The sequence below is a fragment of the Aulonocara stuartgranti genome (assembly GCF_965226115.1).
Source record: "Aulonocara stuartgranti genome assembly, chromosome: 3".
Classification (NCBI taxonomy): Eukaryota; Metazoa; Chordata; class Actinopteri; order Cichliformes; family Cichlidae; genus Aulonocara; species Aulonocara stuartgranti.
This window is the reverse complement of record NC_138941.1, coordinates 53,889,024-53,915,482: the sequence shown is the minus strand read 5'-3', so window position 1 is coordinate 53,915,482 and position 26,459 is coordinate 53,889,024. Positions and strand designations below refer to the sequence as shown.

The window sequence follows — 26,459 nt, the reverse complement described above, 5'->3', positions numbered from 1 at the left end:
CCAACAAATGTTTTTTTAGTACCTTTTTACAAATCTGGCTTTCTTAGTGTTTCTAATTGCGCTTAATTCAATTCAATTCAATTCAGTTTTATTTATATAGCGCCAAATCACAACAACAGTTGCCTCAAGGCGCTTTATATTGCACAGTAGATTATATGACCCCCTAAGTACTTAAATTAAATTGGTGGGTTTTGCCACATACTGTATAAAAGAGGTAACATCTACACATTGAGTTGGGAGTTCCCAGCAGTCCTGCTTAAGTATTAGTTCAGTTCATTAATTTTAGTTTTTGTCATGAACCGAAGTTCCGAGCGCAGGCAGGACCCAGTAGCAGAACACACACACTAGGGTAGGAGCGAATAAAGAAAGTAATTTTTATTGCAACTAAAGGTGTCCCGTGAGGGTAGCCTGAAAAACAACGTATGGAACCAGAAGAAACCGAGGGACCGCGCAGGGAACGCCGAGAGCGGGGCTGTGAGAGGCTGTAAAACAAAAAGAGAGACAGATTACTGGGGTGCGGAAAAAAGGCAGCATACGAGGGAAGGTGGAGTGTGCGTCTCACGGTGATAGCCGGGCCGAGTGAACCAGAGGGGGGTGGAGCTCCAAAAGGGGTCGAGACGGCGAAGCTGATGGTGAACCAAATCTCAGGCGGACAGGTGGACAGGCAGGTGGCTCGTAAACAAAAACACGCCGAGTTGTGATCTGGGTACACAGGGAAAAAACAGTGTTAGGTCCGATGGAGAGTTTGTCATAAGAGTTCTTTTCCCGCAGGCGTACGTTACCGCTGAGAGGCGACTACGGACTGGCGTGGAGCAGCAGGTAGGGCAGGATTAAATAGTCCACCTGATGATCGCCTGGGATGGGATGCAGGTGTGGGGTTAGCAGCCACGCTCGTGGGCGTGGACATCCCAGCAGCACCCCGGACGCCGGGCCGCGGACCATGACAGTTTTGGGGAGAATCCTGAGTCAGATGGTGGCTGTCACATGATGTTCTTCCCCTTTTTTTTTTCAACTGTGGGTCCTCTCTCTTATTTTGTCAAGTACATTACGTTTCTTGAACTATAGTTGTGTTCCCTTAACGCATGGTGTTTAGAGATTTGGAGACTCAGCTAACAGAACTATGAGAACTGTGCATGCTGGATGTTGTATGTTTGGTGCTTGCAAATAAGCCAAACACATGGCAGCAGCTCAGTGTAGACATGGTCAAAGAAACCTGCTGAAGTTCAAACTGAGCATCACAATGGACAAGAGGGCTGATTTAAGATGGACTGTCTGAGTATTGCTAATCTGCTGGGATTTTTTCACACATCCTTTTCTAGGGTTACAGAGAATGATCTAAAAAAGAGAAAATATCCAGTGAGCAGTGGTTCCTTTCAGAGGAGAATGTCCAGAATGTTTCACGCTGATTAGAAGGCAGCAGTAACTCAAATAACCACTCATTACAACCAAGATATGCAGGAGAGCATCTCTGAATGCACAACACGTTGAACCTTGAACTAGGTGGGTTTTATCTGGGGCTTGTGACCAAACCGGATGCCACTCCTACCAGCTAATAACAGGAAATTAAAGCAAGCGTTTCTACAAGATAGAAAAATGTTGCCTGGTCTGATGAGACTCAATTTATACTGCAACATTTAGATGACAGGGTCATAATTTGGCCTAAAATGAATGAAAGCTATGCATGTCACACAGTGTCACAGGGATCTCAATCCAATAGAGGACCTTTGGGATGTGGTGGACCATGAGATTTTCATCATGGATATGTGTAACTGTGTGATGCCATCAAGTCAATATGAACCAACATCTCTCAGCACGGATTCCAGGACGCTATTAGTGCCATGAAAAATTAAAGGGGGTTAAAGCAGTTACAGTATAGCAAGGTGTGCTTAATAAATTGGAATGTGAGTGTAGGTGGTTCAGGTTTAGTATAATAAATCCATATTTCTACATAGTTTCAATTTTCATAGTATTTGGTACGATTACATTTGATTCAGTTTTATGTATACATCTCCAGTTCACTACAACAGTTGACTAAAGTGAGTTTATACTGGAGGATAAAGACAACAGGCACTTGGTGACTGTGGAGAGGAAAAACTCCATTTTAACAGGAAGAAATCAGCAGTATCAGGCTCAGGGAGGGGCAGCCACCTGCTGCAACTGGTTGAGGAAAATATTTGAAAGGGACAAAGTCTATGTCCCAGTCAGTTACATTATGAGGTAAGTGTTTATCACCCCAGGTAAAGTTAGTAAATTTAAGCTTGGGCTTCCAAAGGACTTGAAAGAATTCATCCAAGAATTTCCATTAGATGAACAGAAGAGGAACAGAAGATACTGAATCTGGTTGTTGACTGTTAGTCTCAGTAATAACTCACAAAGAATGAAAATCAATACTGATAAAATGCAAACAAGACTTTCAAGTTAGCTCTCAGAACTGTGCTTTTCTAGTTCGTACAGTCACCACAGGTATGTAAAGGTCCAGGGTTTGAATCCCACAGTTTCCACCAGAATAATGATTCATGCGTGTGATATTTTACAAAGTGCTCGTTGACATTTGCGTGCCATCTGCTCGGACTGGCAAAGGTCAAAAGCTGAGTTGGTCCTCAGAGTATGCAAACTGAAACCTCTTGGTTTCAAGGTGTACTGGAGCTGCTGTAGAAACAACAGGTTCTGACTATGGCCAGCTAGCCACAAATAGGCCATGTGTGTCATTTTCACAACTAGTGAAGAAAGAGTTAAAATGTAGTCATGGTGAGATTCAGTTAGTTACTTTGTCGGGTTTTCTTCATACAAAGCAACAAAAAAAAAATGTTTGCTTTATATTCTTTCTACATCTCATCAGCTGTATATGTCTCATAATATTGATTTATTTTTATAACTACTCATTGTTATGTACACCTCTGTCTCCTGAAATATTTACCATCCAGTTACTGAGCTGACTATCGTTCTTTTTAACCTGCTCTCTCCTCGCTGACTCACGCCTTGTGCTGATTGGTTGCAGGAAATCATGTTCATGCTGGTTGGCTCACCTCCATCAGCTCCTGCATTAGTCCTCACTTGGTCTTTGCTGTCTTGTTTATCACTTTTGAGGTGAGCTCGGACTTACCAGTAGTACTATTTTCATTGATGGTTGTCAGTAATATTAGTTGGGGTCAGTGATGGGAATAACAAACAAATCGTGGCAGGATCAGCCTGATGTTATTTGTATCCCGCTGTAACTTTACTGTATAAAGAGCTAACATCTCCAAAATGTCAGGAGTAGTTAGTCATTACAACAAGTGTTTGTGAACTAAAAATCAAGAATGTGGGATACTGTTTGTCCGTGATTTGAAGAGCCCAGTGCTGCTCCCGACGAAGGGAAACCAATTCTGCAGGGGAGACCTACCTCGACACTTGTGCAGGTGAAGCCAAAGGGAAGATATGCTTCACCATATTTTCTAGTCTTTGGCTTAGAATGAAGTTGGTTTGGAAACATATTCAGCTATGCTTCATCTCCTGCTTTGCGTTTGTGTTGGAGCCCCGTCAAAAAACCTGTCCATTATGCTAGCAGTGTCCAAGCACTGTTTTTGTTTTTTTTTTCCTTTTCATACCACGGCCCCCTCCTGCAATGGTTCTGCGCGCCCTCTAGGGGGCGGGCCCCACACTTTGGGAAGGTCTAGTCTAGCACAACACCTGGAGCTAAGGGGGCAAAACAATCGCATGAGTGTTGCTGTATGACTGACAAAGAATAAAGTAGTTGTGGTAAGCCAATCACATGACCACTTAAAGACAAAGCAAGGTGACATATCCCATTTTTTAAATTGTGTTGATAGGCCACGTAAAACCAGTCATGATAAACAATATATACACTGTGTTTTTTCCTCAATAGTTTCGTCACGTTTACTGTCTAAGGACAGTGCTAGCAAGCACTCTGTGATTATGAGCAAAAAACAACAACAAAAAAAAAAGACTGGGGAAGTCTTAGGAGTGATGGCGAGAGAGAGAGAGAGAGAGAGGAGTGGCACAAATAATTTGTGTGGCATCTTATTGAATGAAGAACAGCTGATTGTTCTGTAAATAGTTTGAAATGGTTATTTAAAAAATCAAGGTAAAAGGTAAATGGGGGGTAGGTGGGAATAGATGGGAAGAACAGCACCAGCAACAGCAATTGGTAACCAACATTAACCACCTCATGAAGCCTTGACTTCAAACTCTCTGTTGTGATGTTTTGATCTATTGCCCCAGAATGAAAAACTGCCATGGAAGGAGAGCGGGGAGTTTTGGGGGTTTTAGTGAATGAACTGAAGCTTCTTTCCTCTGACAGGGGCAACATCAATGTTAGAAGTCAAAAATTAAATAAATTAAATAAAAAACAAGTCACTTCTTTAATAAATATCTTATTATTTTTGTCAATTGTGTATAAAAAGGCGGCTGGGCAGTGTTTCAGGCTAAGGATATTACTTCCTTATATCAATGACACAGTATTGTTGTTAAGAATATTTTTAAGATTTCAAATGTTGCTGAAAATGAAAGCGAGCTGACATGATGTACCGTTTTTAATCTTTCAGTTTCCTCCTCAAATACCCAGTCATGACTGTGAGGGTCATGTTTTTTGACTTTTCCAGTGCTTTCAACACCATCAGGCCGACCCTCCTGGGTGATAAGTTAGCAGCGATGCAGGTGGATGCTTCTCTGGTGTCCTGGATTGTTGATTACCTGACAGGAAGACCACAATATGTACGTCTCCCACAGTGTGTGTCTGACAAGGTGATTAGCAACACAGGGGCACCACAGGGGACTGTCCTCTCCCCCTTCCTCTTCACCCTCTACACCACAGACTTCAGCCACTGCACAGAGACCTGCCATCTTCAGAAGTTTTCTGATGACTCTGCGGTGGTTGGATGCATCAGCAGGGATGATGAGACAGAGTACCGGGCTGTGGTCGACTCCTTTGTCACGTGGTGTGAGCAGAATCATCTGCAGCTCAACGTGGCAAAGACCAAGGAACTGATCGTGGACTTCAGGAAGACCAGGAAACACTTGACCCCTGTTTCAATCCAGGGGGTCAGTGTTGACATTGTGGAGGACTATAAATACCTCGAAGTATACATTGACAATAAACTGGACTGGGCTAAAAACACCACAGCACTTTACAGGAAGGACCAGAGTCGTCTCTATTTTTTTAGGCGACTGAGGTCCTTCAACATCTGCCAGAAAATGCTGAGGATTTTCTATGAGTCTGTTGTGGCCAGTGCGATCCTCTATGCTGTTGCATGCTGGGGGAGCAGGCTGAGGGTCGCAGATGCCAACAGACTTAATAAACTGATCCGTAAGGCCAGCAATGTTGTGGGGATGGAGCTGGACTCCCTCAAGGTGGTGTCGGAGAGGCGGATGCTGTCCAAGATAAAGACAATGTTGGATAACACCTCCCACCCACTCCATGACATGCTGGTCAGTCACAGGAGCTCGTTCAGTGAGAGACTGAGATTACCGAAAAGCACCACTGAACGACACAGGAAATCATTCCTGCCTGTGGCCATCTCCCTGTACAACGCATCCACTTAACACACTGTTTGCTGCTACAGCTACACATGTTTCTTTTCCAAATATTTATTTATGAGTGACTTATGTATGTATGTATGTATATATATGTATATATGGTACTATTCTTAGTTAGCGTATTGTCTGTCTTGTCTTAATGTTGGTTTAAAATGGAGCACTGTAACAAAAAATAATTTCCCCCAGGGATCAATAAAGTATTCTGATTCTGATTCTGATTCTGATGACTGCATCTGTTTCCTGGGGGCAGTTGTGGCTCAGGAAGAGGTTTAGTGGGTCGTTTATCAAATTACATGGCATGCATGGTAACGTATCCTTGCAGTGCGTGTGTGTTAAGACAAGGTGTTTTGGTTTAGAAGTCACTAAATGGGCATAATTGGGTGAATGTACTGAAAGCACTTTGAGTGTGCAGTTAGTTAGAGAGGAAAAGCAGCAGTCCATTTACAATATGATTACATTATACTGTGAGACACTGTGTCTGTACATTTCTTTTTTGTTTTCTTTTTTTTTTGCCTGTTTTGTTCGGTACTTTAGCAATCAGAATTATTGTCTGCCAAAAAAGATGCCCAGCGGATTTGTTTTTCCAAGTGGGTCCTTATGGCTTTAGATTGGTATATTGGTCCATTTGATTGATCTTTATTATTGTTTTTATTATTATTATTAATAATAATTTATTTATTTATTTATTTTAAGTTATTAGAGACTGGACAGACATGAATGGGGGATAGGAAAGGGAAAGAAAGAAAAATAGGGGGGAAGAGGGTCAGTGAGAGAAGACACTAAAAAATAATCCTCCGGATCACCTGTTGGAACAAAAAAGAAAACAAGCAAAAAGAGAACAACACAGCAGGGAGACCACAGCAACAACCAAGGTAAGTAGAGTAACAGTAAATAATAAATATTGAATGTTGCTGAACAGCACACAAGACCGACGGTACACAGTATGCTTTGAGGCAGCAGCCAAGGAAGATATAGTGTTTTTCTGTGAGCACCCGTGTGTACACCTGCTGTCACAACCTCAAAAGGTTTCTCCATGCAACTATCTACTAGAGGGTGTGGGGAGTCATAGCCCTGCCCCCCAGGGCATGAAGCAGGTATGGTGGAGATCCAGGCCCCAGACATCCAGAGGCCCCCTAGAGTGCGAGAGTCCAAGCAGAGATACGTGGGGGGTGGCCCTGCCGAGGGTGCCCCGACCCCCGGAAGGGGCCCGACCAAGCCACGGGCGCCAGGATCCACCAACACATCGATGGACGAGGGCATCAGCCACCGCCAGGGAGTGTGGTGAGGGGAGATATAGGCCCTCACACCGGGGGGTGGGGGGCTGAGATGTTCCCAGAGAGGTGGAGTCCAAGACCCGACCTGACATGTTTAAACCATGTTTAACACAGCGGCTCAAATTTCATCTGAAATTACTGATCTTGATCTTGCTCTGCCTCTCATATTGTTGCCATCCTTTATCAGTGTCATCTTTGCAACATCAGTGATGTCTGTGCTGTAGTTTTGTGTAACTTCTCCCTCGTGTGGTTAACATTAGACATCACATGAGAATCACTGTGCGAAATCTGACAAGACACGCAAGTTGAAAACTATTGTATGCCACAAAAAGCTTGAGACATTCAATAATCTGGATCAAAACATTGAGACTGTGGTTAAAAAAATGGGACAAAAGCTGCAAATTTAAAGCACCTAATGCACCAAAAGCTGGATTTCAAACACTTTAGGCAATCGTTTCCCTTTCTGGAGTTTGTGTAAGCATTTTTTTAAATGCTATATGGTGTGTCGTGGCTTTAAACCAGTGAAAATTAACACTAAAGAGGTCCTGCCGATGTGTTTCTGAGGTGAGAGGCCAAAACTGAGCTAGCATCCTGTGCCTGTGGTCGATGACTCAGTTCCTGAGAGCGAGGGAAACATGAGAGGGTGGAGATACATGCAGATCATATAGAGAATATGAGAGCGAGAACAGTGGGTTGAGATGTTGAGAAATAAGGGGGGAGGGGGGGGGTAGACTGCAGCAGGTGGAGAAAAAGAGAAGTAGACACAAAAACAGTGAAGAAGAACAGCATGTAAGCATGCATCTGATATGATGCTCTCCTTTTTTCAGTGTTTTCACCTGATTATTATTATTACAGAGATTATAATCCCAACCTGCAACTCAAGGACCAGCGACTAACCCAAAACTGATGCCGGGTCATAGGTTGTAACCCACAGTCCAGGTTCAGCTTCATCCTAAAGTTGTTGGATGAAGGTACAAAACTTTAAGATTCTTCGAAATAAAGGGCCCACATCAATCAACCGCCCTGTTTTCAGCATGCTTTAGCTTGTGTAGCGTGCATTAACAGAACAAGCATAGAGCACTAAGCACAAATGAAACAGGCACTGAGTGACAAGAGACACAGTGAGGGCGGGAGGAGAGCGTGAGAGAGAGGAAGAGAGAGAGAAAGCGGCAAGCAGAAAGCTCATAGCTAAGGAGCGAGAGCAGCATCAGAAGAAGAGGATCGCTTTAAAAAGGACAAAATAAGGAAAAAACAAAAAAGGAAACTCACCAGTCCTGCTGATGGTCATACGTCAACTTTAAGTGGCTAAAATCTCAGTGAGTAGGAGAGAGAGAGAAAAGTAAATTCATCACCACCATGAAGCTGTGGAGCCGTGTCTGCTTCCTCGGTGAGTTTAACTCAACTGTCACGCAGCTTTCATCTCTGATTTCACGCTCTATTATCTCGCTAGAGGAAGTTTGAATTTGTGGTAAGTTAAAAATAAAATTAAAAGGGAACAGAAAAGCTTGCGATTGGGGTCCGTGTGCGCGCTCAAAAACTCAGAAGCTTTCAAGGGCAACGTTCAGATTGTTTTTACGGTCAGACGCTGCAGGAGGCTCGAGTTTTTGCTCCACATCAAACCTTTCTTTGACCAACACAAGGAAAGCCTTGATTTGCTCTTAAATCTGCACTTGCATGCATTTGATTACATTTCAGCGTCATTCAGGGACTCGAGAAGCATGACATATCCAGGAAGTAATCTGGGAGCACACGAATCTCGCCATATGCACGCCCTTCTTTGAATCTGCTTTTTGTGCAGATCAATGCAAATATTAACAGATTACGAGAATGTATTAATTCAACATGAGGCTTTTCTCTTTAGCTATAATTATTTGAATTATTTGTCTTGCTACAAATTTAAATTTATCAACCACAAAAAACGTGAATGCCCCTGTAAACATGAAAGTGTTTTGGTTGCTGTAATTACTATAAATTAGGACCACAGAACATGTATGCAGTACATATAACAATGTAATATACAGATAAGGTTTGCAGCCTTACAGAGGAACTTTGGTAGAGAGGTCAAAGGTCAGAGTGCAGAGTGACTGAAAGTTTGTAACTGACTGATTGATACGATTTAAAATTTATCTCCTGTCCTGCTTCTCTCACCATTCTCTGCTCTCATTTTCACACCAGCTGTTCTGTTTTTCACACGTATTTGCAGCAGCAGTTAACAAGCGTGCTTTGTCAAACAAGTGACCGTAAATGAGCATGTTTAGTTGGTTTGTGTATCTCACACCGGCTAGCCACAGAATCTGGATGACATTTACTTGTTAGGGTAAAGTGTAGAATCATGTTGCACACCCACAGTCTGCGTCCTGAGGCAATTTTAGATGTTTTTTATTTAATTTGATCTCTTTCCATGACTAACTGGCTCATTTTTAACCTCATGTTTATCTGTTGCTCATTCTCTCTCTTTGTTTCAGTTCTAGCAGTTTCTCCTATTTGCCTGGGACAAAATGGTGCAAGTAATGTGCAACCCAACGGTATGTTCCACGGGAAATTAGAAAATTATTTACTTAACATAAAACAAGCTGAGAATATCAAGGTTCTTGCATACCACAAGTCCAAATACAGATGGACCTGTGGTATGAAAAGGACAAAAAGCAAGAGTCTGACTTTTTGAAAGCATTTGAATAATTCTCTGATGTCCTTAATATGTTTTGTTTATGCCTGTAAAGTCTATGAACCCTTACATGTAATATTAGGCTGTAGAAATAAAAGTCACTTGATCTGATAACCTGAAAATCTATTTATATTAATTTCCTTTCTGGTGTAAAGTAGAGAATATTGGAGTATTTTTGTCCTTAAAAAAGTAGCAATGCTACAGTATAAATGTCCTCTGTAATAAGAACAACTCATGTATTGTGTAAATCTATTCAGATTTAGACACTAACCCCTGAACCTGGTCAGCACTCTGTAGCTTCTTAAACTACCATAAAAATCTGCATTGGTTTATCTTCTGAAGCAGACTGCTGTTTCTCTTGTGTTGTTGCATAACTGTGTCACTCAATTTATTTTTTATATCACTTCATTATTTGCAGAGTTGTAATAGTTTATTATTTTACAGTGCTATTTTCAGAGGGGGGAGGTTAACTGTGGCTCAAAGTGATTTTATGCGTCTCTCCTTTATGTCAGGTACAGTTTCTCCTGTCCCCTCAATCACTGCCACATACGTTTTAAATGGAACTGAAAACGAGATGCAAAATGACACAGACCCTGAGAGTACTACAGCAGAGGAAACAAACAGTATGGTAAGTCAATTATCTCAAAGTTAAATAGCAAATCTTGGTTCTCAAAGTGTAAAACGACAAAGTCTGGTTTGGGAATTCATTCTTATGAGTTCACATTATTGGCATCCATTCAGTGACCATAAACTTCAAATAGGCTTTATTTTAAGAAGGGAATAAAAAGTAACATCCACAGCAGTCTGGTTCTTTTTAAAGTGCAAAAAGCCACCTACTCAGGCTTTATGCACAGTTACATGGTGGAGCTATTTCCTGGTGCACAACATGCAGTCACTTCCTGAAGTCTTGTTGTCACTATGAAGCTGCGTAGTTAAAAGCAGAGTAGCTGCACAGACGTAAAGAGAGTTGGAGAACCACAAGCTGTCGTTTACTGCCTTTAATCACAACTCTGATCATCACACAACATAAAGAGCAATTATTCAACTTCTGTTTTCACAAATTCAGTTTAATCTTTGACTTGATTCTCCATCAACAGCTTTACATCCCAAATAGTTATTTTCAGCTACTGATGAAGAAAAATATAACAGTTCAGCAAAGGATGAATAACACTGAGCACGCCAATTTCATATCTTTGTTTAATTCCTTATTAATAATTAATCACAACACCCAAGTCAAGGTAGGATACTCATAGTTGAAATTATTATTTTATTTGCCAAAGCCCATAGTAGTAAGTTAGTATTACTAGGGGTGGGACTTGATTAAAAAAATTAATCTAATTAACTGGAGGCTTTGTAATTAATTAATCTGATTAATTGCATTTAATCACACAAGAAAATTTGCCCCAAAGCGCAAATGTTTTTTTAATCCAAAATGTTTTAGTGGGCGACAGAATCAAATAATAGACATGGACATGAATATTGTGAACTTAAGCACTTTTAATTTCTGGAAAGAAAAAAATAGAAAAAAATAATATCCCTCTCCAAAATTGGGTGGACTTAAAAATAAAGTGCTATTTTAAGTACTTTAAGTAAATTTTCGAAATGGTCTTTAATTAATAATAATAATACTTGTTTCAACATAAAGTGCAGTTTAAAAAAATAAGGCAAAAACATAAAAGGTTATTTGACCAGCTTCACCTTTAAACTCTGAGTAACCTTAGCCAACATTATTTTAACATTAGGCTAAAACAGTGTGATCATCGAACATTTCAGTGCAAGAAAATAGCAAACCCATTGGACTCACTATACCTCCATGCTTATTTACTGTCGGTCTCTTTCAGCCAGTTACTTAGACAAACTAACCTGTTCACATTTTCAAGACAGCTCTCTTTTTTGTTACTATGTGAGCTGCAAATGAGAACAGTCTCCCACATGGGACAGAAGTGGCAGCACTAATCAAATACCAGGACAGACAGCTGTGGGTAGGTCCCTGCTCGACTGGACCACCACTGCAGTGGACAGTCTGTCAGGGCCTCAAGGCTGGTCCAAGCCTCTTCTCGCTCTACCCTTGCAAGACATGTGAAGTCCTTAAAGCGTGGGTCAAGCACAATAGCTATCTTGAGCCACTGATGGTTGAGTGTAGCTACACATTGGGATAGATCCTTTGTGAAGGCAGTCTTAAATTTCACCATGTAGTTTGAGTCATCATCAGAGACCATGTTGTGATGCAGGCGGCAGAAAGCAGGTAAAACCACTGAACATGAGACACATGTCTCACCTCCAAGAAGCTCAGTCACAAACCGGTAGTACACAGTTCAAGAAATTCATTATTTATCCACATAATAACTGTAACTATAGGGCTTTTTGAAGAAACTGTTAAAAATAGTATTATTTACCTGCATGGCTCAAGGACAGTCGGCAGCTTTAGGAGTTTTACCAGCTCTGATGGAGTTAAAATGACTACGGTAGCTTGTGCTTTTGTTTGTCTAAAGCAGTAAAAACAGCCTCTTGATTCTTTAGTAGACGAGAAACCAAATCCAGGGCTGAATTCCACAGTGTGGAAACATCCTGTATGAGTGGCTCTTTCTGTTGCCCCAGTCTTGTTTGTTCCTGGTGTAGTTCCTCCATATTAGCAGGGCTGTCTGTAATGCATCTAATTTTGCTCATTTATTAATGTCAAAAAGCTGTTGAATTTTACTTAAAATAGTCTTTCGCCATGGCAGTTAGAAAGTTGGATCACCTGACGCTAACTGTAGCACATTTTCTTCTACATCTTCTACCACTGATAGTGGTCTACAGTCCAGAGCAATCCATCCAAAGTTTGTTGACTTACTAATATTGGTCCTGAAGCCTGAAGTTTGGGCTGCCGACACCTTTTGTTGGTACTTGGACTGCTAGCGCTAACAGCTCCCACAGTTTCTGCGCTCGCTGCAACATGTTTTGCATTTAGATGGTACCATAAGGTTGAAGTGCTTCGATGGTATGCAAACTCCGTTTTGCACACTTTGTACAAAACCATGCTTTTACCAAGGCTTCCCTCGAGTAGTCTTTTGAAATGAAATTTGCCTCCAATCAGTCCTAGCAACACAATTGACTATGTGCACGTTAGCATATGCTACTTCCGGTGCAGAAACTCCTGTGGGGAGCTTTGTTTCCGGAGTTTATGGACTCTGATGCTAGTTTAAAGTCATATTGGACTCAACATAATGTCCTTTTTTAAATTTATAGTCTAATTTGAGTAAAATAGATGAGAAAGGAGTGTATGAATTAGGTTGTGGCTTCTGCACGAGTATGCAGTGAGCTCGGTTTCACATCCAGACTCATCCTTCAATGGTGACGTCAAATTTCAAAAAAACAAGATGGCGCCTAGAAAAGTTTTCAACTCAAGCCTTCGAAATAAGACTTCTAAAACCACTGGGTGATACCACGGTGGCTACAGTCACCTTTATTTTTTTTATTCACAGTCTATAGACATGGCTTCCCACATCAAAAAATAACTCACTTGAACTACAAAGACTCCTCACAGGAAGCCTTTTGAATCAGAAACTACTGCTGTACAGAGTCAGATGCCTTCATATTCAATGAGTGAAACAGAAATCAGGCAGATTACAGGATGAAATGTTTACAACCAAAGGATGTTTGTTACTCTTCACAGCCTGGAGGCACAGTGGCTACTACTCTAACAAGTACTAATGTACCAACAAAAGAGACTACCAGCATAGTCACACAAGGAGGAGCAGACCGTGGTGGTAAAATGACTCAAACAACACCAAGTACCAGCTCAGGAACTACAGGTACCGTCACATATTCAGAAAGCACATGCACAAGTTCTGCGCCCCAAGTTGTCTTCCTGTGCACCAAACCACAACACTCGCAGGCTCACACGCTCTGTAGCTGTAAGCAGGCTGCAGACACAACCACTCAAACACTCTCACCCTATTCTAACACACCGTCAAACTGAATATTCAGACACAGTGGCACGTCACCGTATCACATAAAAGGACCACAAAGCAGCATACTTGTACCCCTTTTTTCCTCTTTCTTTTTTAAAATTAGGACTTAAATATCAATTCAGGTTAATCATTTGAGCCATATTGTCAAGCAGAAGGAGTAAGTTTCTGCTTGACTTTTGATCTCTTGTATCTAAAATGATATATAGTGCTCAAAACATGTAACATGTAAAACATCTTTATCTATCATTATCTATCATTTTAAAGACAATTAAAACAATAAAGTTAACTAAGATTTAGAATAAGGGTTAGTCACATTATAAATAATCCAAAAGAAGCAACATATCAGCAGAAATATGTTTGGAAATCACAAAGTCAACATGAAATAGAAATAGGTTCATTGCTTTATTTAAACTTGGCCATTAGCTAGATAGTTCTTGTTGTGGATTAGAAAAAGTAATTTTAATGTGTAGTAGAGAGAAAAACATATCGTCCTATTGAAAATAGAAATACACTCCAAGTTCAGTTTGAACTTTGTTGGACAGCCTGCAATCGAACCAAAGTTCAGGGTATTTTAATTTGCAGGTTTTAGGGTATTTCCTATAGACAGGACTAAAACAAAGGCAGACCTGGTGAGGGGTAGATATAAAAGTACGTAAGTAGTAGATATAAAAGTATCATTGTAATAAAATTGTAAACAAACAAGTATTAAAAGGGGCCCAGTACTGATCCTTGTGGAACACCTTAATCGATTCTTTGGGATATTAAACCGAAATAATCCTTAAAGTTTTTTTTTTTTGAAAAGCAGCTTCTGAATAGTAATCACATGGATACTAACAGGAGATATGGATAGATGGAAAGGAGTTACTGACTTAAATTGAATCACAATGCTTAAATAGTGCCTGCTAAACAGAAAGTCACTTGTAAATGTTGCAAATTAACTAAAGAAAAATCAAATGCTCATCCTCTTGTAATTTAAATATTCAGACATATGCTACGCTTTTACCTATAAAGTGAATTTGCTTCACTTTTCTATTATAAAAAAACATAAACTGACTTTAGCTGAATTACTGAGCCTGCTGTTTGTTTCTTTTAGCACCCCCTCCACCTGGCTCGTCTGCAGGTAAGAATCTTTATTATATTATCTATTATGTATTTAAACATCTGTCTGTTTTATTCTGCTATCATTTTCAACTGTCCAAATGGACAGTTGTAGTGAACTTCTTAAAACTACAGTGGCCAGTTGTTTCAGTGGTAATAAATAGGATCTAGAATCTATATTTTAAAAAAACAAAAGAAAAAACAAAACAGTTAAATTTTTTTAGATGTTAACGGATTTTTTGGCACATATCAGTGGTTTCCTGTGAGCTGCCTTGGGTTGTGACTGGCAGCACTTACTCAGGATGTGCCTGGTTACCACTACTCAGCCACAGTTCCACCAAAGTTTTGACACGACATGCCACACAGAACACTGGCCAGTGCCAAAAGTAGGCTAGATTTGGCTCTAATATGTATGCTGCCTGGGCGAGACACCTTTTAGTTTTTCTTACTTGGTGGGACTAAAAAAAAATCAACCATAAAAAATGCTAGTGTCCCCCTGTGGTTGCAATGCTGATTACATGATAAGAAATTGACACTGTAATTTCTCTACAATTCTACTTTTGAATTTTTAAATAGTTTTTATATTTTTTTAAGTGATGTTCTAAGGAGTTTAACAATGTAAGAATAACAGCATAATATTAATTTTTAGAGCCCATTCCCTTTTTTGGGTGGTCCCAATGTTATTACCACTTCTTTTAAAACAGCTCTGCTTATCTTTGTCTCTAGGTTATGTTGTCCTGGCGCTTATCATCATAGTGATTATAATTCTGTGTATCATCCTCTACCTCTTGAGGCGAGCCTCCAGGGTAAGAAAAAGAAATGGAAGTAGAAATTGTTTTCTGTGCACTTAGCCTTTGCTTATTATATTACAATTAAAACAGGTACACACACATCATGTTCGCTTATTAGTATCTTGCTTGCATTTTTGTTTGTTTGTGCAGACATATTCATTTGACCTCCAGCGTCCAAATCCTGTTGGTCATCTCAACCAGCCCACTGGCACCTTTGAGCCAGTCTACCTGGATGATCTGGGTGTGTTTCTGTGGAATTACATTTTATATATACATGTCTGCACTTAAGATGATCCTAATGAGTTTGCTTTGGCGTTTGTATGTGTGTCACATCTCAGAGCGACCGGTACCTAAAGATATTGAAGCCACCGATGACCTTTCACCTCCACCGGTCGCTAATGGCACGAGTCTACAGTCAGAGGAAAAGGACTCCACTGGAGAGAACGGTACAAAATGAAACTGTTTTTCAGAAGTACAGATACCTGAAAATTCTACTTAGGTATAGTAACTATGTATTTGTACTTCATGACTTCTTGCCTCTGGGTACTGTGAATGCATTGTCATTTACAAGAAACCACACTGAGAGATTTGAGCTTTGTGACACTGTGTTTTACTCATGATCAGCATCAACACTAAAGTAGGATTTAAACAATGCTCTGTTTTTAATAAGCGGCCCAGAGAGGTCCAAGAATATATGCCTCCACACTACGCCATTATTTCTAAACAGCCTAAACTACAAGGCAAGATATTTTGTCATCAATAAGTTATTTTTTTAGAAGTAAAGTAAAATTATTTGGGTAGGACAGAGACACAGTAAGATTACAAATTACAAATAAGATTGCAAATTACATGTTTCGAAAAAAGTACTGTATGTTGTGGGAAGGGCTTTAAACTACACTAAATAATATCTTTAGCATTGCGGGGATTACCCAAAACTCTGCAGCACTAAAGAAAGTTACACCTTATCTTACAAATCCTGTTTGTCTTCTGTTTGACCTCTCTACTCAGCTCCTGAGGAACAGCCAGAAGCAAACGGTGTGGAGACTTCACCCGCTGAAAACACCACTCCCTCACTGAGTAGCGATGAAGCTGACAAGATATCCAACCCACCGAGCAGTACCAGCCTTTTCTTTGATGCTATTGGGGAGCAGCAGAATGAAAACAACAACAACCCGAGTAAGATTTTTCTTTAATAATGCAAATACAAACACAAAGCAGTACGGTCATTTCTCTATTGCATTTTCAGAAATCATGCAGGACTTGCACGAGAAAGTTTACCATGAAGCTCCAAAATATAACTCGCTTCTATGTATGTCTAAAGACAAAACATGAAATATTCACTGAAATTCTTTGTATACATATGGCTCAACTCTTTATGGTAAATGGGCTGTATTTGTATAGCGTTTTACTTTACACTACATCCAGTCATCCACCCATTCACACACTGGTGATGAAGCTACATTGTAGCCACAGCTGCCCTGGGGCGCACTGACAGAGGCGAGGCTGCCGGACACCGGCGCCACCGGGCCCTCTGCCCACCACCAGTAGGCAACGGGTGAAGTGTCTTGCCCAAGGACACAATGACTGAGACTGTCGGAGTCGGGGCTCAAACCGGCCACCTTCCGACTACAATAAGAACTGCCAACTCTTGAGCCACGATTGCCCCTATATTTATTCCAATAAGTGCTGCTAAACAAATTGTTTTATGCGGCAAAGAAAACCTGCCAGTTGTAGTCAACCATGATTACAATTAAAAATTTAATAGGCTTTATCCTTGTCAGACTATTTACCATGACATTCATGCCGATAATGAGTGTATGGAAACGTCCAACCACAGCTGTATATGGGACTCTTACTGTGGTCACTGGTGTAAGGAGTGATGTGAATTATGTCTCCCTCATCAATCCCATCCTCCAAATGTGGACTTTTTTCCTGAAATGTTTTTACTTCATGCAAAATTCAAAAGGTAGACCTACAGTAGCAACAGGTCAGTGACCAACTGAAGGTAGAGACCATTTGGCTTTAAATGAAAATGTCTGCATTTTAAAAGTGTTGGCTGCAGAAGTGATCCATCAGTTTTACTCTAAAAGTGAACATTGTCTGTTTCTGTGGCACTTTTTTAATGTTTTACTGCTGCACAGTGATTAGGTGTTTGCAGATAAGTTGGCATTTTCCATTTTGCAATCCACTGTCTTCTTCAATCCCAATCTTTGTCCTCTCTCACAGCAGTTTGCTCCAGTGACCCATTTGTTGAAATAAACCTGGACGAGCCGGCATGGTGTGATCAGCTCCTCAATTCTTCTGAAGGTTCTTCCTCGGTCTTCCCCTTCTCTCCATTCTCTTTATCCTCCTCTTCCTCTTAGCACTTTGAATGTTATCCTCTTCCATCAACATATAGGCAGAGACTGTCTTTCGTAGCACATGGACATGAGCACAACATGTGTTTTTTTTCCCAAAGCTAGTATGGATTGTGAAGTGAACAACCAAGGAATTAACATCAACCTGTAAACATGAAGCTAGCTTTAACTGATTTCTTATTGTGTTTTTATATGTTTTTGTTCAAATTTATTGGTCTCATTTAGTATTTTTTCTAAGACTATATGAAGGACTTTAAACTGATTTTAATTGAATTGTTTGAAACTGAGCAATTTGGGAAGCTCAAAGAGGCAGTCCAAAATTGCATCGAAGAAAAAGAAGGATTGAAGAAATGTTAATCACAACTTTTCCTGCATTTAACTGACTTATTATTATTGTTGCCTAACCACACTGCAAACTTCATACCAAAGGAAGTAAAATAAGCAAGGTAGCTTATTTGTGACATCTAGACTAAGCAATAACGCCTGAACTTTTTTTTTTTTTTTCCAAATGTCATCACTTCATGAGCGTATAGATTGACTGCAGTTCCTCTCAGATCTAACATCCTTTGAAATAGGCTAACGTTTTCTCAGAAGAGATGTTTGGTTTTAAGTCAGATTATTTTTGGGGAAATTAGTGTGTACAAAGTACTCATATAGGAAACAGTTGATTAACTTTTTGTACAGTTTAATATTGCAATAATAAGTTATGGTTGTAATCCCAAGACGCAAATGGACATACACAAGAATGATGCTTCATTTGGGAACCACATCTCATTACCAATAAACATAAAACTAGCTTTAACGCTTCCTTATGATTTTTTTGTTTGTTTTATACATTATCAGCACATCAAACTTAAATCAAATGAGTTTTTTCCTAAAATGTAGCATTTTTCTACTTCATTTTATTTACTAAAGCATCATAAAACAAGATTAAAGTTAGCTTTAGCAGTGACAACTGTTACTCTCAAATTATCGATGTAGGCTATTTTCCCCTAAACCTACAGGGAGATTTGTGAAATCTCTGAACTATAAAAATACACTCTGTGTCATAATTGCTGTAAATATTTTTGTACACGATATATTTTTTTTAGTAGAATACTTTGAATTATTCACATTTATTCAAGTTCTATATTTTAATTTTGTGACTCTGAAGGTTTCCATTCTACTAGATGTTTAAATGCTTTCGTTTCTTTTAACCTACATTTATTTTGTCATTTTTTAATAAACTGGTTTCTTTTCAGAAGCTAACTAAAAATACATTTTACCACTGCCATTTTGCTCAAAGTGCTCATTCAAACTGATATATAAATATATAATTTTCTGACTAATGTTAAAAAAAACAAACATTGAGAAGTGTTATTTTGTTTCATGTTAAAAATCAAATTGATTCAAATAAAACTATTTTTTTCAGATTTTCACTGTTATCCCTTCTTCATTCTCTTTATTATCCTGATGGTTAAAATGTCTCTCACTTAACTAATTTTTGGGTTTAATTCCATTTGCTGCCTTACTCACACCAAACCTTTTCAGAAAGTCATCTGTATATTCTTTGGTCCATATCAAAACTATAAAACAATTTTGACTACCTGTCTGTGAGTATTTATGCTTCTTCTTGTGGCCATGGCCCTCAGGTCTCAGTGTCTTCAATCACTTTATTAGTGTTAAATAGCTGATGTTTTGTTTTTGTTGATTTTTACACAACACAGAAAGCCTTGATCAAGCCAGTATTGTTTCTTCACAGAGCCAGCACACCATAACAAAAAATACTTTTGTCAAATCCTATAATTAACTTCTTTAATGATCATTTTGCAGGTTGTAAAAAAACAGAAAATACATTTTAAACAAGAAATTGGAATTAAATTATTTGGTGTTGATGAGATGTAAAATCATCAAAGAAACTTGGATTTATTACTTGTAATCTGAGAAACTCATCTCTACAGCTATAAATAAGTCTTGTGTCTGCACTTTCTTTCTGAATTATGGCAAACACCACATCAGAGGTGGTGCTGTCAGTGCCATTCCCAACTGTGTTGGGTGTTAAAGTCGATCTCTGAGTTGATCAGCAGCTGCTGTAAAAGACAAAAAAAGAAAGAAAAAAAGAAGAAGAAAGAAACAGTTAACATATGTTCATGTCCAGCATGAGCACATTTTGATGTTTGTCTTACATGCATGAAATGTGTTTTAATTATGAAAGCTGATCTTGACTAATAATAAAATTCTCAACAATTAAACTCCATCAAGTGCAGATTAAAAGTCCAGCCAGTGAAAGAGTGAAAATTGAAAAATCTATTAATTCTACTGAATAAACTTACCAGTGATTTTGAGATCACATTTTGCTGAACCTGAGGAGTAGTTAGTAAACACTGCACAAACATAAAGACCTGAGTCATCAGTCCTGAGTCTGGACAGCTGCAGTCTGATTCGTCCTTCTCTGAGGGCGTCTTTGTCACTCTGGACTCGTCCTGAAAACTTTTCATCCCGAGACTCTGACACCTCAAAATAATGAACAAAATTGTACAAGACTACTATTTTTTCTTCAATTTTCTGATAACAGAGGACACTAATCAAAGACATGTCATCTATGATGGTGAACGTCCACTCCAGTGTGATGTTGTGGTTCTCCTCTGCCTGATAGGAGGTCTGTGTCACATTGACTACAAATGATCCTGTTGAGGAGACAGAGAGGGAAAGAGAGGAGCAGACACACTGAGAACTGGAACAAATCTGTTGTTGAGCTTTATCATAAAGTGAAGCTGTAAACTAACCAGAGACACATGAGGTGAGGATGATGAGCAGCAGGATCCTGCAGATCATCTTCTCCCTGTGAGAGGAGACAGAGGCGAAGAGTCATCAACACATGAGGTCAAAGGTCAAAGGGAAAATCTACAGTCTGACTTCATTCACTCATCACAACATCTGATTCTGTTCATGATGCTGATTATTACACTGACTGACCAAAACTACATGAACTACAAACACAGCATTGGAAGCAACCAGAAGAAAAATTTGCTCTCAAAATATTTGACATATTTTTTTTATATTCAGAGTTGCAAAAATATATATCTGACACAAGGTTTTCTATATGTTTCAACATATAGAAAACAGCAACACTGTGAAATCTGTTTTCTGTGATGGTGTTAAAAGGAGTGTTTACCATCAAAATGTAGATGCTATTTTTGGCCTGTATTTATATAGCGCTTTACTAGTCCCTAAGGACCCCAAAGCGCTTTACACATTCAGCCTTCCACTCATTCACACACTGGTGATGGCAAGCTACATTGTAGCCACAGCTGCCCTGGGGAGCACTGACAGAGGCGAGGCTGCCGGACCCCACAGGCAGCCTCGCCAGTAGGCAGTAGGTGAAGTGTCTTGCCCAAAGACACAACAACTTAGACTGTCCAAGCCGGGGCTCGAACCGGCAACCTTTTGATTACAAGACAAACTGCCACGATCGCCCTTTTTATGAAAATAAGTTCGAAATCAACTTGCACCATAGTTCTCTCTAGATTTTTTGAGCTTCATTTCAAGGATTTTTTTTTGTACCTGTTACTTAAACTGAGAATTTTTTTTAACTTTTTAAATGCTACAGACACACAGAATGAGCTACAGTCCTCTAAAAGCATTATGTTAATGACACAACCTCTTTAACTCTTTAAAGCATTAATCATAAAATAATTGGCAGAAAATTAGAGTGAAAAATGTAGTGTTTATTGAACCTGACAGATAAAAAAATAAATATGAATTTGCATCACAAGTGTTTTGGTGGGAAAAACAAAAATCACATTGATGATATAGAAATCTCAAAAACTTACAAATTCTCATATATCTAATAATTTACGACTACTTAATCCTACTACTACTTGTACTAATAATAGTCTATGCACATTCTTGCTTTTTCATCACTAACAGTAGCAATAGAAGCAGAAAAACATTATACAAACATACATGGGTTGCTTCTTCCTTTCTCAGATTGTAACAAACACCGTTGTCTTTGGTTGTCACTGCCTCCAAAAAATGCGTAATTTAAACTGTTAACATGAACCTCGTTTAACAAAGCTCATCCAAGTCTGTGCAGAGTACAGGGTCCTCTTCCAGACTGCAGAGTAAGCAACAACTGAGTTTGTTAACCCCGAGATAAGAGAAAGTGAGCAACTGATGCAACAGGCTAAATTCAACAAATAATATTTGAGCTCACATATCCAGTCACATCATTAGACAGATAACAAGCTACAAGCTAATTTTCATTTAAAGGAGTCATCACCCAGTTCAGAATAAACTGACTTGTTTGTTGCAGCAGTGTGCCGGGACACTGACAAAAAATGATCAGACAAAAGCAGGTTCCGAGGAAATACTATTAAGTATTCACTGTTTCTGTGAAAAGTTAAGTCGTGATTTTTCAGATTAAAAAAACAAAAAACAAACAAATAAATAAATAAATAAATCCAGAATTTCAAGTTTCAAGTTGTTCATCTGTGGGAGTAGTACAATTATTATTATTATTATTATTATTATTATTATTATTATTATTATTATTATTATTATTATTATTATTATTAATTAATTAATTAATTAATTAATTTATTTTTTACAGTTGTGACTCCTGATTTGTATTTTCGGTCTTTTGTGAAGTCATGAACTCCCTCAGTTCTCTATAGGGATTGAACTTTTATAACTCCAGCAGTTTTGCCTATGTTGCACTAACCAGGGAGCAGCAGTATTGGGTCCTGGATTCGTGGGAATTCTGTTTATCTCCCTTACACCAAATCATTCTGGTATCACCAAAAATGAGCTTAGAGGTACGGTGTGTAAAATCTCAGCACTGGCAGTAGAGTGCTGTTAGCCTCTTGTTTTAGGCAGCATTAGAGAAACCTTCTATGACGTGGATCCAACATAACTGCACTTGGAAACTTAGCAAAGAAACCTTCGTGCTATGAGAGAATGTATTCAAACAATTTATCAGAGGGAAAGTGTGATTTTTTTCAGACACTGGAACCTAGCATTAGCTGGCATCATGTTAGCTTATAAGCAGCTGTTGTTATTAAAACTGTTTATTGTCAGCTGTTAAAAGAGGGGAGAGTCGCATGTGTAACTGCGACATATATGGAAAAAAAAATAAGCTTGCTTATTTATGTTTTTATTTGTTACTGCATATGTGGTCAGTCTCTAGCTACATACATAAAACAAAATTAGGAGTAGGAGAATAGACTAATGTTGGCTTTATATTTTTGTACAATAAACAACTGTAAGACAGAAAATGTTTATTTGAAATACACAAACCTAGAGTGCAATAAAGCATGTGTACTCAAGTTCAGAGATGAGTGTTTGACATAAGTTGCTTTTTTTCTATGTTGTTGCACTTTATTTGATCACATTTGGATTTATAAATCTGTTTCTTATCTGCAAGTTCCATGATTACCTTTGTAGTAATCAATTCAGGAAGAAAGATTTTCCATGTCTTTTTCCTTTAACCTCTTTAGACTCCTCCTCCCAGTAGCAACATCCAGTCAGACTCTCTCTACTCAGGACCTGATAATATTCAGTTAATCTGTCTGGATGATCAGAATAAGACTGTAGTTCCATCCATTCACTTCTGCTTACCCTTTTAGGGTCCCCTGGGGGTGTTGGAGCCTATCCCAGCTGAGCAAGAGGCAGGTTACACCCTGGACAGGTTGCCAGTCTGTCGCAGGGCTAACACATAGACAGAGGAAACCAGTCACACTCACATTTACCCCATTCAGACCTATGGGCAATTTAGTGTTTCCAATTAACCTATCCCCACTGAGTGCATTTATTTGGACTGTGGGAGGAAGCTGTAGGGATTTAATGTGAATATTTTAAGAATCCAGCTCTGGTCTTTGGCTCTGGTGGTGACAGTAAAACATCCATCATCGGGCTCAAGAGTTGGCAGTTCGTCTTGTAGACGAACTGCCAACTCTGCTTTTACCATACGAACCCTCGCGGACCCTGAGGTCCTCTGGTACTGGCCTTTTGATTGTCCCTAAAGTCAGGACACATACTCACGGAGAGGCAGCTTTTCAGTGGTATGGCCCTCGTCTGTGAAACAGCCTGCCGGAGGAGCTCAGGGCTGCAGAGAACGTACATGTTTTTAAGAACAGGCTCAAGACCCACCTTTTTAATTTAGCTTTTACTTAGCGTTTATTTATTTTATGCTTATTTATTCTATCCTGTTATTCTATTTATTAATTTAGGTTTTACCTAATATTTATTGATTTTGTTCTTATTCATTTTTTAATCTTCTTACTCTATTTATATTTATATTTATATTGTATCCTGTTCTTATTTATTTTATCATTTTACCCTGTATACATCGTATTGCGTCATATCTCCAGTGTTTCCTCAGAGGGCGCTCTCTGCACCGGGGCTGTGATCGACCGTGGCTGCTGGGTCTCTGGGGGTCCTCTCAGCCTGGTTGGGGGGCTTTTTTGCCTCCCTCCTGCTGTGTGCCCAGCCCGGAGGCTGCGGTCTGTGGCCGGCTCCCGGTGCAGACGGCTCCCTGTGATAGTGTTTCCTCACTTGGCACATGCGTACCCAGCCCAATTTTACTCTTTAAGTGTGTGTGTGTGTGTGTGTGTGTGTGTGTGGGGGGGGGGGGAGATATGTGTGTATTCACATTGTTTATGTTAATGAGAGTGTGGGGAGTGAGTTGGAGGTGGGGTGGGCTGCTTTTAACTATGTAAAGCACTTTGTACTACATTTTTTTTTGTATGAAAAGTGCTTTATAAATAAAGATTGATTGATTGGTTGTAATCGGAAGGTTGTTGGTTCGAGCCCCGCCTTGGACAGTCTCGGTCATTGTGTCCTTGGGAAAGACACTTCACCTATTGCCTACTGGTGTTGGCCAGAGGGGCCGATGGCGCGATATGGCAGCCTTGTTTCTGACAGTCTGCCCCAGGGCAGCTGTGGCTACAACTGTAGCTTGCCTGCACCAGTGGAGAAGGAACACAAATATTATGCATTTTGTATTGAGCTGAAAAGGAACAGTTTGTCCCGGACTTCAGCTAGAATGGAAAAAGACACAACGCTGGAGTTATTCTGCGTTTTTATGCTGCACAGCTGTTTCTTCTTCTCTCATTCTCTCCCCCTCCCTTTCCTGTTGCTACTTCAATCACAAAACTGATCAATGGTAAATGGTAAATGGCCTGTATTTATATAGCGCTTTTCTAGTCCCTAAGGACCCCAAAGCGCTTTACATATCCAGTCATCCACCCATTCACACACACATTCACACACTGGTGATGGCAAGCTACATTGTAGCCACAGCCACCCTGGGGCACACTGACAGAGGCGAGGCTGCCGGACACTGGCGCCACCGGGCCCTCTGACCACCACCAGTAGGCAACGGGTGAAGTGTCTTGCCCAAGGACACAACGACCAAGACTGTCCAAGCCGGGGCTCGAACCGGCAACCTTCCGATTACAAGGCGAACTCCCAACTCTTGAGCCACGATCGCTCAATGATCAGCTGATCAGCATTTCTAACACAAGTCCCATCTCTCTTGCTTGTTTACCTTTTAGGCGACATGAATGAGTTGAAGGGAAGTTATAAGCTGTTTCTGAGAGACAAATAACACCAGGATCCTTTTCTAAGTCGCTGACAGCTGGTAACTGTGCAGGGGCGGGTCTAGCAAAGTTTCAAGTTTCAAAGTTCATAAGATCACATTAACATTTGTATCCCTGTATCAACAAACATGCCATATCGGCTGAGTTTATTTGCAGCATATCAAACATCTGCGAACAAATATAATTGTATAATGTTGTTCTATATAGTGTGCAACTGTTAATATAGAGCGTTATTAAATTTATTGCTAATGCAATCATACGGCATATTGACTTCTGTGGAAATTTTAGATGGCACTCCTCATCAGAAAGGTTGCCTACCCCTGGTCTAAACTATGAAATTACTTTTATGTCATAAATTGCACACGACAAAAAAACAAAAAAAACAAAACATAATTTGAGCCAATAAATTCATTTCACAGGGGCAATTAACTCGCACAAACCACCAGAAACAAGCTGTTGGCCTCAAAGCTTGACAAGCTCCAGTCATTGTTAATGGGAGACGTACACATGGACCAAGATAACTACATACAGGGAGTGCAGAATTATTAGGCAAGTGAGTATTTTGTCCACATCATCCTCTTCATGCATGTTGTCTTACTCCAAGCTGTATAGGCTCGAAAGCCTACTACCAATTAAGCATATTAGGTGATGTGCATCTCTGTAATGAGAAGGGGTGTGGTCTAATGACATCAACACCCTATATCAGGTGTGCATAATTATTAGGCAACGTCCTTTCCTTTGGCAAAATGGGTCAAAAGAAGGACTTGACAGGCGCAGAAAAGTCAAAAATAGTGAGATATCTTGCAGAGGGATGCAGCAGTCTCAAAATTGCAAAGCTTCTGAAGCGTGATCATCAAACAATCAAGCGTTTCATTCAAAATAGTCAACAGGGTCGCAAGAAGCGTGTGGAAAAACCAAGGCGCAAAATAACTGCCCATGAACTGAGAAAAGTCAAGCGTGCAGCTGCCAAGATGCCACTTGCCACCAGTTTGGCCATATTTCAGAGCTGCAACATCACTGGAGTGCCCAAAAGCACAAGGTGTGCAATACTCAGAGACATGGCCAAGGTAAGAAAGGCTGAAAGACGACCACCACTGAACAAGACACACAAGCTGAAACGTCAAGACTGGGCCAAGAAATATCTCAAGACTGGTTTTTCTAAGGTTTTATGGACTGATGAAATGAGAGTGAGTCTTGATGGGCCAG

General features: G+C 39.8%; 2 protein-coding genes across 4 annotated transcripts; one reads left to right on the top strand and one right to left on the bottom strand.

Annotated features, from left to right (window-relative positions):
* Positions 1-7,558: 7,558 nt before the first annotated feature.
* LOC309702710 (uncharacterized protein) lies at positions 7,559-19,187 on the top strand. Of its 3 annotated transcripts, none has more exons than XM_082527329.1 (10): positions 7,559-8,196; positions 9,275-9,334; positions 9,993-10,102; positions 13,130-13,268; positions 14,521-14,547; positions 15,252-15,331; positions 15,467-15,557; positions 15,655-15,762; positions 16,325-16,492; positions 17,543-19,187. In XM_082527329.1, exons 1-10 carry the CDS (start codon positions 8,166-8,168, stop codon positions 17,677-17,679), a joined length of 951 nt encoding a protein of 316 aa, XP_082383455.1. In that variant the 5' UTR covers positions 7,559-8,165; the 3' UTR covers positions 17,680-19,187. The 3 variants fall into 3 exon arrangements, with proteins under 3 accessions (XP_082383455.1, XP_082383454.1, XP_082383453.1); XM_082527328.1 differs by having other exon boundaries at positions 7,560-8,196; positions 9,987-10,102; positions 17,546-19,059; XM_082527327.1 differs by having other exon boundaries at positions 7,563-8,196; positions 9,987-10,102; positions 17,543-19,058.
* Positions 19,188-19,688: 501 nt separating this feature from the next.
* LOC309702743 (programmed cell death 1 ligand 1-like) lies at positions 19,689-21,733 on the bottom strand. The gene is made up of 4 exons (XM_082527374.1): positions 21,619-21,733; positions 20,439-20,494; positions 19,986-20,339; positions 19,689-19,742 (listed from the first exon to the last, which is right to left on the bottom strand). Coding segments are annotated over exons 1-4 (444 nt in total). The 5' UTR covers positions 21,621-21,733; the 3' UTR covers positions 19,689-19,710.
* Between the last annotated feature and the right edge of the window lie 4,726 nt (positions 21,734-26,459).

Coding starts and splice junctions, on each gene's coding strand:
- LOC309702710 (XM_082527327.1), top strand. CDS start 8,166: ATGAAGCTGTGGAGCCGTGTCTGCTTCCTCG. Junction 15,332..15,466: donor TCTTGAGGCGAGCCTCCAGG/GTAAGAAAAAGA, acceptor TTGTTTGTGCAG/ACATATTCATTTGACCTCCA. Junction 16,493..17,542: donor TGAAAACAACAACAACCCGA/GTAAGATTTTTC, acceptor CCTCTCTCACAG/CAGTTTGCTCCAGTGACCCA.
- LOC309702743 (XM_082527374.1), bottom strand. Junction 20,340..20,438: donor CCTCACCTCATGTGTCTCTG/GTTAGTTTACAG, acceptor TCTCCTCAACAG/GATCATTTGTAGTCAATGTG. Junction 19,743..19,985: donor ATGTGATCTCAAAATCACTG/GTAAGTTTATTC, acceptor TGTCTTTTACAG/CAGCTGCTGATCAACTCAGA.